General features: G+C 37.6%; 1 protein-coding gene across 1 annotated transcript in view; it reads right to left on the bottom strand.

Moving 5' to 3' along the window:
- C1H1orf141 (chromosome 1 C1orf141 homolog) overlaps positions 1-14,662 on the bottom strand; it is a 53,631-nt gene extending 38,969 nt beyond the window's left edge. Inside the window, 2 exon segments of the mRNA XM_089921254.1 lie at positions 4,499-4,656; positions 8,096-14,662. Of these exon segments, the coding sequence (XP_089777380.1) occupies positions 4,499-4,656; positions 8,096-8,170 (233 nt within the window). The 5' untranslated portion in view covers positions 8,171-14,662.
- Positions 14,663-15,421: the final 759 nt, after the last annotated feature.

Raw genomic sequence — 15,421 nt, 5'->3', positions numbered from 1 at the left:
GTGCGGGCTTCTCATGTGGAATTTGACCAATTAAATTTCACTGTAGGCTGTTACCATATTCTCTATATTTCATTATCTTTCCTGTATGCAATTTATCCTTCTGTCGTAAAAATACTTCTGAAAGGAATATTATTTTGAATTTATTTTTAGGAAAATAATTCTTCTAATGAGAAGCCCCTATTAATCTAAATCTGTCTACTTACTCCTAAATTGTTTCCTAGTTCTTACCACTTAATAAATGGTAAAGTTGCCATTTTCATCTGATAATCCAGTACTGAATGCTTAGGTATTGAAGAACTCACTTTGTTTCTCTTTAAACATTTCTTATGTTCCAGGTAATTTTCTAAAATGAGTATGGCTCTTCTCTTTTTTTTTTTCGGTACGCGGGCCTCTCACTGTTGTGGCCTCTCCCGTTGCGGAGCAGAGGCTCCGGACGCGCAGGCTCAGCGGCCACGGCTCACGGGCCCAGCCGCTCCGCGGCATGTGGGATCTTCCCGAACCGGGGTACAAACCCATGTCCCCTGCATCGGCAGGCAGACCCTCAACCACTGCGCCACCAGGGAAGCCCGAGTATGGCTCTTCTGTAAAAGGTTCAATTATGAAAAGTTTCAAAGAAGAGTAGATTTGGTGTTTATTGACAAATCTTAAAGACTATATACAAATGAAAGGCAAAAGACTGAGATTTTTGAATGATTATAAAACTCTCTCTGTATCAGGAAAGTAATCTTAGGAAGGTCCTTCCAGCAAATTCTGGGTATTTGTGGCCATCAACTTTATCAGTTCTCTTTTACCTGAGAAAAATGCAGAAATGCTGAGATAATAGTTACATGGAAAAGATGTCTCTGGGATTAACTGAAAAAGAAGCCCTATGCATTTTAATGGTTTTCAATCCTAGCTTTATGTAAGAATCATCTGGGAAAATCTTTAAAATAGTAATGCCTGGGACCTACTCCAAACTAAATAAAGTTGAATCCAATTACTTTAAAGCTTCCCAGGTAATACTAACATGCAGGTGGGTTGAAAACCACTGCTCTGAAAACAAAGCTCAGCTACAAATCAGGTAGCACCAGGTTGAGCGTTGCTATGATATTAAGCAAGCCAAGGAGAAACATGGAACCGATGTCAGTGTTGGGCAGCATGGTTATAGTGGGACACAGCTAGAGGAGGGACTCATCCAGCTAGAGGATGATGACCCTGGACCATCAGTGTCAGCATCACCTGGAAACTTACTAGACATGCAAATTATTAGGCCCCAGCCCAGACCTACAGAATCAAAAACTCTGTCAGTGGGGGCCCCCAATCTGTGTTTTAACTAGTCCTCCATGTTTGAGAACCACTGGGCTAGAGCAGGGTTTCTCCATCATTACTGTCCATGGGAATCATCTGGGGGATCTTGTTAACTGCAGCTGTCATCTGGGATGGGGTCAGAGACTCTGCATTTCAAACAAGCTGCCAGGTGATGCCAATGCTGCTGGATGGAAGACAACACTTTGAATAGCAAGAGACCAGAGATCAAAAATGAAAGAGGCATGCGGTTACCAGGAGTTACTATGGTACTGGTGGTGGTAGTTATGATGTAAGGTTTAGGCTGAGCTGAAAGCTGTGTGACTCAGATCTGACATCTTGGCTCAGTGTAGGAGTGAGGTTTGTGAGCACCGGTGGAGGCTGGTATCCTGTTATAATTAACGTAACTGATAAGACCAGGAGCTGCATCTCAAGATTGGGAGGAATTAAATCTGTGCAATATAGCCAGTGCAATCAGCATATCATTGTTGATATGGGGAAACTTACCGCCTTGTGCTCTGCTATTTAAGTAATCATTCCGCTATGGCTTAAAAAGGACTCACCGCAAGATGACTGGCTTCCTAGAACAGACAGTTTCTGGAGATACTATAAATTCTAATAAAAGGTTCGGTTCTCTGAGGAGCCCCCATAATTTTTAATGACCTCTTTTGCTATTTAATGATATTTCTAAAATCCAAATCTGAGTATGCACTGCCCTGTTTAAACCCTGCAGCAGTTCCTCACTGAAGGAGATTGGCCAGAGTGCTTTACCTGGCTCATAAGGCCTTGGTGATCTGGCCTTTATTTACCCCTTTAGCCTCATTTCTTACCAATCCATCTCCAGTCTCTACCCCATATCCCTTTCAAGTCTAGCAACACTGAACTACTTTTGGTTCCTCAAATGAGCTGGGCTTTCCTTTGCCTCTGGCTGACCCTTTGTTCATGTTATTGCCTTGGCCTGGAATCAATTTCTCTCTCTTAAATCTTGTTGCGTCTTCACTAACTCTCTGGGTCTCACCTGAGGGGCCACCTCCTCTAGGAAACTTGCAGATCCTCACATTAGGAATCTCTCTGTGGCAACTGGTGTTTGCCCGTTCGCTTATCTGAATCTCCATTGAAGAGATAATATTTCACTCTTGCTGTCATATGCCTAGAGTATAGTAGTCACTCAGTAAACACTTGTAGAATAAAATCAATAAATTAAAATTACAGTCATATGGGATAGCAGAGCTACTATTAACGAAAATTAAAATGAAGTAGTCTGTAAGAATTCTTTATTTGAACTTGGTTTAGGGCCAATCATTCAAGCATGAGTGACAGTACAAAATTGCCAAAAAGCTACTTGAAGAGAGGCAACTGTTAGAAGTGGTCTTAAAAGAGAAACTCGGAGCCTAGATATGCTGCCAGTTGGACTTATCTGTATGTACTAGATCCTCTTAATTTCTTCAACCAAATTTTCTTTCTTTTCGCCTAGGTTACACCCTAATTCTTGTGTAAATTCTTGACATTTTCCTGTACTTGTGTGTGTGTGTGTGTGTGTGTGATAGTTTTGGTCCTCTGAGCACCGAGCAAGCAAAATTTACTTGGTCTTTGAATGTTGAAACTATGTGCCTGTTTGTCTTTATTTTGGACTCTGATTTCAAACTTCAACTCAGCCATACTTAACTCAAAAGGAACATTACTCAGCTATTGATATCCTCACTAAAGACAGGATCAATGATGCCTTTATAAACTACTTATAAACTACAGAAAGGAAAGGGAAAGCAACAGTATCATCCTGGAAAATACTGTCATAAAACACACTGCACGTTATCTTTAAATGTGTCTAATGGGTCATTAGCCATATATTATGTTATCACATAATGGTATACATATATATAAATTCAAAAATATAAATATATACAAATATAAAATATATATAATTACAATTATATAATACATAATATATAATAAGACATTATTTTTCCCTTCTCTACATGCCCAACTTCCATGTTATGCAAATTTTTCTATGTATTATTAAAATATTCTATTTTAACATGGATAGTTCTATAAATGATTTCAAAGTAAAAGTATTGGCTTTTATCGGCTGTACATAAAAACAAAGTAGTAGTGAAAGAAGTTTGTGATAAAGCTGAATTACATAAACCACTAATATTTATTTGTGTTAGGAACAAACTCCTTTTTCTTATGGCTGCACAATGGAAACATGTGCTGACATCCTGGTAAATCATAAACAACAAAAATCTGAGTAAACTGTATTTTGAGTCCAAATGATCTTGTTTTACTTTAGATTAAGACATATTTGTCCAATTGTCTTCTAGACACCATCACCTGGATGCCCCACAGGCATCTAAAACTTAACATATCCAAAATAAAGCTCAGCATTTCTCACTCTAATCTCTTAGCCACTCCAATCTGCTTTTCATGCTATGGTCTCCACCTCAGTACAAAACACCAAAGTACATCTAGTCACCAAGACCAAAAGCTGGAAATCATTCTGTTGAATGTGGTAGTGGTAAGAGCATAGGCTCGGAAATCAGATTGCTATGTCTAAATCCAGCTTCCGTCATGTGTTAGCTTTGTGACTTTGGGCAAGTTATTTTACCTCATCAAGACTTGGGTTTGGCATCTGTAAAACTGCACTTAATACAATGATTTACTACAGAATAAATGAGGTAAGAACACACTACCACCTATGTCCAACTGATCTGAAGTCCTATTGATTCTGCACCTGGGTATTTCTTTTGTCTGGGCTCTCCTCCACATTTCTGATGCCTAGAAAATTATATAGCATTACATACATACACAATGCCAGTCAAAGACCAATTATTACATAGTCAGGCTACCCCTTGTAAGTACACAGAGAAACTGCCTTACTTAGTTTTCTAGGCCTACTTTTTTTTGCAGTATATTGGTTAAAGTTTGAAGTAAATCCTGAGATTAATTTGGGGCGATATACTAAAGTTCAAGAAGTCTTTCTTTAAAAATCTGGAATTATAATTACTATATAAAATTATCATCTGCAATAGTGAAATATTATAATAAATATTTTATAAACTAGGAATATTCAGAATGCTAATCTAGCATATTGTAACTCATAACCATTATGAAATATACAAAGCTTACATTTAGTATAGATTGCATAATCTAAGACAAATATAAAATCATGCTTTAAAAGTTCAGAGTGAAAGTTTGAGGTAGTTATGATGATTACCTTTTTGGTTTTTTAATGCCATATGATCTGTCTTTTGTGATCTTTGATTCTGCCTCAGATATGGAGGTAGCAATATCCTTTTCAAATTCCAACTGAAAATCAAATGTCAGGGGTATCACTGAAATCTTTTTCTTTACTTCACTCTGAAGGCAGTTTTTCTGCAGCAAATCCAAAACATAACTCAGTGAAAAAGGGAGCACTTTTCATATAAGGCAAATCCGGTACGGAAAGGACAAAATTAATCTCACTTCATACATACACACACTCACACACAGAATTTATGTGGCAGGCAACAATGGGAAAATAATGCAGACTGAAAATTGGAGGCCTTGTGTACCAACTCTTTTTCTATCTATGAAATGAGGGTGTTGGACTAGATGATCATGAAGGCTCCCTCCAAAATCCAAAGTCCAGAATTTAAGAATGACCTATATATTTAGCAAAGACAATATTGATACATAGAGTTATTGGAACTATAGCTGGCAGCTCTCTCCAACCTGCTCTTCTCCCTGGAGCCACACACATGGTGGAACATGAGCCAGAAATAGAGTTAAGAAAGCAATCGAAAGAGAACTTTGTTCAAATATTTATACAGATGGACTGAAGAGGGAAAAGCGTAAAGCTAAAGAGTGAGTTAAGGAGCCGAAAATCTTCTTTAAAACATTCTCTCAGAGCACAGCACAGAGGCATAAAGAGATAAAAACTTGAAAAAGAAGTCAAAGGATATGGGAACTTCTGTTCCTGCCAGTGAGGGATTAAGTGCTACAGGAATTGTCCTTCTGCTATACACAAGTAGTAAAACCAGCCAAAGTATGTGAAAACAACTACAATCAGGCATTAGGAAACAGGCAGAGCAGGACCATGATCCCTGAAGAAAGGGAAACAAATTAGGTAAACCCTACAATAGCCTAGCTTACTTATTGGAGGCAGTTTCTGGACTGACGCACAAGGAGGGGGAACTTAAACCAAAGCTTGTGGCTCTGACCTTGTTGAGTTGGAGAGACAGACCCTGCACCAGCAATCACACTCTTGGGCATTCACCCCAGAGAAATGAAAACTTACGTTCATACAAAAACCTGTACACAAATATTCATAGCAGTTTTACTTCATCTTATTTTTTTAGCAGCTTCATTTTTAAAAGCAAAATATTGAAAACAACCCAAATGTCCTTCAATGGGTGAGCAGTTGAAACTCTGTACATCCATATAATGGAATATTACTCAGCAATAAAATTTATACGTTATTTATCATATAAAAGCTATTGCTTCATGCAAAAACTTAGATGGACCTCAGGGGCATAGTGAAATATTCAATCTCAAAATTTTACACACTGAATAATTCCATTTATATACCATTGTCAAAATTACAAAATTATAGATATGGAGAACAGATTAGTCCTTGCTGGGGTTAGAGACAGAGAATTGAGGTGAGGGCATGGATACAAATATAAAGAAGTAACATGAGAGAGTACTTTTATAGGATGGAAGTGTCCTGTGTCTTGATTGTGGTGATTTCTGTAAATCTGTAGTGGGATAAAATTGCATAAAACTACAGACCCAAACGAATGAAGGTTAAAAAATGGTGACAACTCAATAAAGTCTGTAGTCTAGTTAACAGTAATACACCCATGTCAATGTTGGATGTAACTCATACTGGTTTTGCTATTGAACTACAACTCTGTAAGATGTCACTGATAGGGTCAACTGGGTGAAAGGTACGTGGAACTCTTTGTACTATTTCTGCAACTTCCTGTGAGTCTATGATTATTTCAAAATAAATGTTTTTAAAAGATTAAAAAACAATTACCAAAGTGATTTATATACTGTATTTCATTTTTTTGTCAATAGAAAAAAATAGATAATCCACCTTCATAAATGTATATGTATATATGTACATGTATATTTATATTATGGATATTTGTAAGTAAAGATAAATGTATGTATACATACAGATATTCATACTTGTATATCTTTGTAAGAGTACAAAAGATGTGGATGAATAAACCTCAACTGCTAAAATGTGTCTGTCTCAGAGGAAAGGATTAGAGGGAAGAGGCCAAAGACTCTTTTCTTTATATAACTTTCCTTTTGTATAACTTTCTTTATACATATCTATATGTTGCTTGTTTCCAAAAGTATAATTTGAAAATTAAGAAAAGGTTTTAAAAATGATTATATATACTTTCAGAAGAATCTCCAGAGAATTTTCTATCAGTAACACATGAATAGTAACACAAAATGAGAAAATATGTGGAAATGCTTTGCCCAAACGAAGCTCCCAGGAAAAGTAAGAATTATTATTACTAATTATAACTTAAAATTTTATGTAAAAGGGAATTTCGTGACAAATTTAATAGATTTATCTCTGATTGTATTTTTAAAAGTATATTACAATTCATTTTAAACAAACAAAAAAAAAGCAATAAACTTTGGGGTATCATCAAAGTCTAAAAGGTTTGCTTTAGTCAAGTTACCCCTGGCTTGCTATTCAAAATTTTGATAGCTATAACAGAATTAATTTATTCCATTTTTCAGTATTCCTTTATTTTCTGAATGAAAGGAGATAATTATGAAAAATTAAAAAGAAACCAAATTATTATTCAAACACCAACGTTTTCATTTTCAAATTGCACATATGTTCATTCACTTAAGAGTTCCTCTCTGTGATGTCTTCCTTGATTTCTCAGACTCTATTGTTCCTTATATATGCCTCATTTATTCACATTGTTATATTATTTTACAAGCCTTTTTGCAACCAAATTAAATTGCTCACATATGGTAAAAAATATGGTGTTTCAGAACTGTATTCTTTATTAATATTTTATATTGGATTTTATAAGAGACTCACCCTTTTTAGTTTAATTATTTTCTATGAACTTTATTTCTAATTTGGTAGCTATACCAAATATTTTCTTCCTTTTAATGAACCAGTTAAACAAGTCTTTATGTTTAACAGGTTAGTAACAACTATAGGAATAGTCACATTTACTATTCGACTGCTTAGGATTCTTTTTTTTAAAATTTACTTATTTTATTTATTTATTTTTGGCTGCATTGGGTCTTTGTTGCTGCGCGCGGGCTTTCTCTAGTTGTGGCAAGCGGGGGCTACTCTTGGTTGCAGTGTGCAGGCTTCTCACTGCGGTGGCTTCTCTTGTTGTGGAGCATGGGCTCTAGGCACACAGGCTTCAGTAGTTGTGGTTCGTGGGCTCTAGAGCACAGGCTCAGTAGTTGTGACGCATGGGCTTAGTTGCTCACCGGCACATGGGATCTTCCCGGACCAGGGCTCAAACCCATGTCCCCTACATGGCAGGCGGATTCTTAACCACTGCACCACCAGGGAAACCCAGGATTTTTTTTTTTAAGCAGGTTAGATACATCACAACCAAATACAGCAGCTAGCTAAAAGTTACCTTGTATGTTTAATTAATTCTTTATAGTATTACATAGATGACTCTTTCAACTAATATAATTATTTGTTTTTTACAAATTGGTTTGTAGCCTCATACTAATGCATCATTAACTAAGAAGTAAAAATCGTTCACATTTGAAATGATAACCTTTTAATGGAAAATTGAATTTTAGCCTATATTTTACAAACCTTTGCTCTTATGGCCAAGAGTGTCTTTGCTTGCTCATCCAGAATATCTAACTTCTCTAAGATTTTTTTCGCCATTGTCAGTCAGTAAATTCCTATTTTAAAAGGGGGGGAAAAATAATAAATCTCCAAAGCAATTAAATTTAAACATATAATCAATTATTTAGGCATAAATTAAGAGATCCACTTTTACAATACTGTTTTAGGTAAAGAAAAGAACTGTACAGATCATGGAATAAACCACAGAATTGTAGAGGTACCCAAGTTTTTTAGATAGAAGCTCATATGATCAGAATTCCCGGAAGCATGTGGGCCCCAGGAATTTTTAAATGTATGATAAAGGTGAGTTGGAGAAAGTTCAAGATTACTGTATGAGAACCAGATGTGACTCATACCTGAAGCAAGGGCATGCAGCTTGATTTATACCTATTTTCTTTTTGTCATGATTTAATTTTAATGAAAGTAAATAAGAAGAGCTCACATTTACAGAGTTAATTACATTCAAATTAAATTGGTCAATGGGGGCTTCCCTGGTGGCGCAGTGGTTGAGAGTCCGCCTGCTGATGCAGGGGACACGGGTTCATGCCCCGGTCCGGGAGGATCCCACATGCCGCGGAGCGGCTGGGCCCGTGAGCCATGGCCGCTGAGCCTGCGCGTCCGGAGCCTGTGCTCCACAACGGGAGAGGCCACAACAGTGAGAGGCCTGCGTACCGAAAATAAATAAGTAAAATAAATTGGTCAATGATCCAAAACTGTTAATACAGCACTTAGAAGACAATCAGTCACACAGAAGGAGCAGCAACCAAACTGGTGCGGTTCTGTTGCCACAATAGTTCTTATTTTCCAGTTAATTAATTTGCTGAAAATTTCATCTGGGGTCAGATGGTCCACATTAGTTTTGGGGACCTGAGTGTTAGCCATCAGGACTTGGTCTAATTTATTTCCACTTTCAGATGAGAAAATTAAAAGCCACAGAATACCTTACAATGCAATACAAATAGCTAGGGGCAGAGTGGAGGCAAGGATCAGGAATATTAACCCAAATCTCCCTCTATTTTATTTATTTTAAAAGTTTGAGTAGACATTTATGCATTTGATATATTTTTGCTCTGTGAATTGAATGGGTTCCAGCGGCATTTAAATGTAAAAGTTCACAGAAAACATTGAATTCATTAATATTTCTAATAAATATCAATGTCAACACTAAGGTTCTTTCTAGCTCAAAAAAATTTTATGCGATGTCTCCCATATTGTATATTATTCAATCAATATCACACAGAGACAGTAAAGCATGAAAAGACAAGAATTAAGAATCCTATGTCAAAAGCTCATATTATTTTGTACTTGGTTTCTTTTAGCTCTCTTTTCTACTTTCATTCCTTTACTACCTATTGCCCTGGGAGTGAATTCCTGGTGCTCTGCTAGTGTCTTTCCATCCCAGAATGCCCTCTGACATTTTGCTACATCTAAATACTTCACCTCTGTCCCATGATGTAATCCAATGTGACAAAGGGCTCTTGTGGGCTATGAGGCTGCGGGCAGATAGCCTGCCTTGTTGTGAACCACATAACCTTGGGTTGCAGGTTGGAAAGGAGAGAGGCAGGGTAAGGGTGTTAGCACAGTGTGAATGCCTCAGACTCTCTGGGTCTCCTGCAGGAGAGGAGGGGAGAGATTTTGGAAGAGAATAGAGATTATCTGGACACTATATACTGTCTTTTCAGATTCAGGAACCACCCCTCTTATATATCCTAAAAACAACTTCAGGAATTTTAGTTTCTGTGTTTCCCTTAAACATAATATGACTTCAAGTATGGGGAAGGATGCTATATTTCTCACCAAAATTTTATTGGAGACAAAGGTTTCTATTTCTAAATGAAAGAGAGAGCTAAATAACTAGAGGAACCGGCATATTGAAATGAACACATTTCCAAGTTTGGGGAAGGTAAAAATTACATGAGGGAACTGAGACATGCTACTTACTGTGAGAGGGATGGAAAGCAGGTCCTTTTAAAGGGTAAAGTGTCTTATGAATCTTACTTTTAGAGTCCCTCATCTTTAACATCACATCAGAATTTTAAGCTATACCACATCATCCCATTTTTTACACACACACACGCACACAGAGCTGCAATTTGAAAGAATTTTTCGTTTTGATTTAAAATTATTTTGCTATGAGTAAGTTATTTAGCTATGATATGATTTCTGGCAAATCACTGTGCATATCATGAGTTTCTTTGAAGTGAAGAATATGGAATTTGACACTTAATGAAACCGACGGAATGATATTAGTTTCAGTTTTGCAGTTTTATTTTCATATTTTGGAACCAATACTTCCTTTTTCAGTTTGCAAATGCTTTCATAGGTCTTTGGCAATGTGCCAATGGTTCCCAGTGGAGGAAGGGCACTGGGAGAAAGTGGAGGTGAGACTAACACTACAGACTAACTTGCTTGCTTTCATCATTATACCAAGGGTTCCGAGGACCTAGCTGTGTCTCTTCAAGTAAATGCTGAGAGCAAAGGAACATCAGGTCCAATATGACGATGCATCCCAACTGCTTTTGCATGAAGTAAAAACTAATCTTTTGATGCAAAATGCATCTACTGTATTAAACGTTCCTCAATTTGACCTTCTGTATTTCAGTCCTTTCTTTTTTTTGCGGTACGTGGGCCTCTCACTGTTGTGGCCTCTCCCGTTGCGGAGCACAGGCTCCGGAGGCGCAGGATCAGCGGCCATGGCTCACGGGCCCGGCCACTCCGCGGCATGTGGGATCTTCCCGGACCGGGGCACGAACCCGTGTCCCCTGCATCGGCAGGCGGACTCTCAACCAGTGCGCCACCAGGGAAGCCCCCCAGGATCTATTTTTTAAAGCCATTCTGATGCAGCCATTCCCCAAACCAGAATTTTGTCACCACTCTCCTGGAAAACTCCCTCCCATCCTTTCCCTAAGTATACAACAGTCACTTTCTCTTGTATATGCTACATCCTACATATCTTTTTAGTTTTTTTCCTCTTATCCATTCACATTGCTATTGCCTCAGTTTAAGATTCCATAACTTGTTGTCTGGATTATTGTAGTAGTTTCAAAATATGTCTGTACATTTGTTCCATCCTATCCATTTTATTCTTCACTATTGCCTGAATTATTTTTTCAAGAAAAATACAATCACATGCCTCCCTGATTGCAGCTTCAATGACTTCCTATAGCTTTCAGGACAAAGGTCAAGCTCCTTGATTTATCATGCAAGGCTCATGGTTTGGCCTCTGACTAAGCCTTTAACCTCACCTGCCTCTCCCTCACATATACTTGATATTCCAGTCCTAATGAACAACTTGCAATTCTTGAATGTGTTGTATTTTCCTTTACTTGTTGCTTTGTCTTTGCTGTTCCCTCTGCCTACAATGCTGTTATCCATTCCCTGTATTTCTAAGTCCCATTCATCTCTCAAGACCCAACACAAATAACACCTCAGCTGGGAGGCTTTCCCTGATACACTGTGATTTAGATGTCCAATGTCTGTGTTCACAGGATAGCCTATGTATACTGCTATCCTAGTACTTAATCACACTTTATTAAAGCATTTGATATACTTGATTCCCCCCTATACTGTTTCTTGAAGGCAGGAACCATGTCTAATTCATCTTTGCATCCCTAATACCTAACAAACTGAATAAATGAATCAACCATCAGCCATAGAGGAAATGGAAAACAGTAAATGCTACACTTGCTTTCATCCTGCATTTACATTTCTGAGTATACATAAATCCTTGACAGAGTCCTCTTGAGGTTCTTCTAGATCAAGCCATAGCATTAAAAAGCACTGCTTTCTCTCCCACCTTCAAACTTAGAAAGGCAGTATAGTATACTGGTTAAGAACATGGACTCTAAAATCAGACTGCCTGCGTTTGAATCCTTGGCTCTGCTACTTAGCAGCTGTATGACTGTGGGCTAATTGCCTAACTTTCTGTGTTGTCCCATCCATAAAATGGGAATAATAGGAGGACCTACTTCATGGGGTTATGATGTTTAATTGAGTGAATGCAAGTGACACATTAAGTGCTTGATAAGAAAAGAATATAAGTAATGATACACTTACCAGTTAGGGTTAAGATGTGTGAGATTACGTATAAATTCTGCAAAATGCATGTTCCTCATGTGCATATCATTTTGGTTTTTTCTGCATACCTGCCACTATGCAATCACCAATGGTTTCCATACGTCTTATGGCCTACTTGCTTCCTTCACAGTATATTTCTTCAATTATACCTGTACTAAATGCTTGGAACTTGGGAAACAATAAGTATTCAGCAAGTCAGTATCTTCTATTTTAATCCAGAAATTCAGTGTCTTCTGTACCATGTCATCTATTATCTTCTTTCCTTTCCTTCTCTAATTTTCTCATAGTTTTACTTCTCAGTTTTTTATTAAATTCCTATTCGGAGTTCAGTGAACAGAAACTAAAACTCATTGTCCCATAAAGTGTTACTGTAGGCCTTGAATATATAGTAACTGTTTAGGGCCACTACTTTGATAAGCATTACTATGCCGCCATACTGGAGACTCATCAAAAAACAAAATTAGTTTGTGTTCAAGTAAATAGGTCTAATCATCCCCCTTTCAACTGATATATTAACTAGGGGTGAAAGAGATGATCTCACTTCTTAAATATGTATCGATATATCTGAAGCATTCTTATATATACTTACGGTTGCTGGGAAATCCTCCCTTCTGGAATAGAGAGTTCTTATGTGGTCACAGAAACCTAACCCATAGAATCTTGGGGTTAAAATGGGTCAATAGTCTTTCACATAATTCCATGAACAGTGAGGCAACATTGACCCCAAATGGACAAGACCTTTCTGATCCTTGCTTTTATTTTCATTGTCATGTCTTCCTTCAGACCTTCAGGTGTTCATTTTCCCTCTTCTCAGTTACTACGCTTCTAATCTCCCTAATTTGCTAGCCCCTAACTTTCCTCCTCAATATCCCTCAAATATTGGTCTTTCAAAATGCCATCAGAGCTGTCTTTATTAAACAGGACACCGATCAGGTCCAGCTCCAGCCCACAAACCTCGGCTTGCTCCCCATTACCTGCAGAATAACACGCAAACTCTGCAGATGACATACGAGACAGTTCAAGAAAACAGTCCAGGACCTGGCTCGGTCTACCTTTCCAGTTAATCTCCCACCATAACCCATCTTCTTCTGCCATGTGCTACTACTCCTATTCCCCAGACACATCGTGCCCCTTTCCAAGCACATCCTTCACTCCTGTTTTTCCTTCCACTTGGGGTGTTCTTTCCTCATGTCTTCCAGTCAAAAGCCTATTCTTTCCCAACTCCTAATGTAAAGGCAACCTCTTCTGTGAGACTTTGCTTGACATTCTTTCATTCTTTGTCCCGGTGACAGTTTCATTTTCTTGTGTGCTATTATACTCTGTCCTTCATTATAGAACTTGGCACATTGTGCTATAGAGATTTACCATTTGACAATTGACAATGGTAAGTTCTTTCTCACTGTGTTAAAAGCTCATTTAAAGCAAGAATTGATTTACCTACCTTTGAATCTCAGCTCCAGGCAAAGAATTTTACACCTAACTGGGATCTGAAAATTATAATTTAGTTTGGAGATGTCTCTGAATGAAACGGTTTAGGAGGAATAATCCCAATTTATCTGTAATGGATGATATTAATTCATGATGATTTACTGGGGATGAAATATGAAGTTGAGTGAATTATAAAATTTGGTTCTTGCCAAATCTAAACTCAGTAAAATTATTTTCAAAGGAAACTTGGATTTATGTTCTTAATTACTGGCTCAGTAATGACAGTTTTTTGAAAAAGAATACAATGAAATAGAGAACTTGCCAACTAGAGCAGAATAAAATCCCCAGTCACTCTCATAGTAAATCATCCACAGGCCTCACTGCAAAGACTTGGCTACATCAACAAATTTCAAGGTTGCAAGGCCAACATTATAAGCACATTAGAGACTGAGTTGTTACTAAAAATAACAATACCAAACTAAAAGTTACTTTTAAGAGCATTAATTCATTTTAACAGTTAGCACTTTGAAAAAAAAAGTCAAAAACCAAACAAACAAAAAGCCCAACGTTGCCAACATAACCGGCTCTGCTAAGAAGACTTCTTCAGCAAGTTGCAAATGTCTCCTATTAAAGGAAGAATTTAGGAAAACTGAAAGTGGCTCTAAACTCACAAACTAAAGAGCAGGACTGAGCAACTGTCTAGAAAATGGGGAGGCTCAAATTAAAATTTACTCCATTATCTGGCTTTATCAGTTCAAATGTTTACTCCTTGCAGGCAAGGCCTCTGTCTTATACTTGTACCTGACACAGTCCACTAAACACTGTATTGAACACATAGTAAGCACTCTGTTAAATGATTACTTTTTGCTCAATAATGAGATAACTGGCTGAATTTCTTTACCTCACATTCCAAGTACACATACAAGGGAATTCTTTTTTTAGTCTAAAATGTTGATAAATGACTCATATTATAGGCTGACTTATGTCACCCCCAAATTTGTATGTTGAAGCCCTAATCCCAATATCTCAGAATGTGGATGTATTTGGAGGGAGGGCCTTTATTTTAAAGAGGTAATTAAGTTAAAATGAGGTCATTAGAGTGGGCCTTGATCCACTATGACTAGTGTCATATAGGAAGAGAAGATTAAGACATAGACAATATGCACAAAGGAAAGACCATGTGAGGACACAGGGAAAAGGCATCCATCTGCAAGCCAAGGAGAGAGGCCTAAGAAGAAACCAACTCTGCAGACACCTTGGTTTTGAACTTCTAGCCTCCAGAATTATGAGGAATAAATTACTGTTGTTTAAGTCACACCGTCTGTGGTATGGTGTATGGCAGCCCCAGAAAACTAATACAGCCCACAAATCACGAGAACTAATTTAAAAACTCATTATTAGAAGAATTAATTATTAAACCTGGCCTACGTACATAGATCCACACCGTATAATTTCTTGTCCCCTTTTTGTTATAAGAGAGCGGGAGAGGAAATTGCCTCATCTTTTTCAAACATTACTAAAATTTGCCGGTCAACCAATTTGAGGTTGGATGGTAAAATTCTAATGGCAAATATCAAAAATGTTTTAAAAGTATGATGTATATGTTCTGGGGAGTATTACTGTGGGCAAACAATGAGATAACTATTGGAAGAATCCATTGGCAAATTCGAAATCCCACCCAATTATTGCAGGAGTGATCAACTCCAGCCAGACCGGTCCAGGCCCATTCTGTCTGTTTTGGGAAGCTTGAAGTGCACCAATTATGCAGCCCAGAGTCGGCTTGCA

Source organism: Delphinapterus leucas, chromosome 1, assembly GCF_059928025.1.
Source record: "Delphinapterus leucas isolate spDelLeu-1000000601 "Yukka" chromosome 1, BTC_Dleu_Yukka2, whole genome shotgun sequence".
Taxonomy (NCBI): domain Eukaryota; kingdom Metazoa; phylum Chordata; class Mammalia; order Artiodactyla; family Monodontidae; genus Delphinapterus; species Delphinapterus leucas.
Note: the sequence above shows the minus strand (reverse complement) of the source record. Positions and strands in the feature narration are given on the sequence as shown.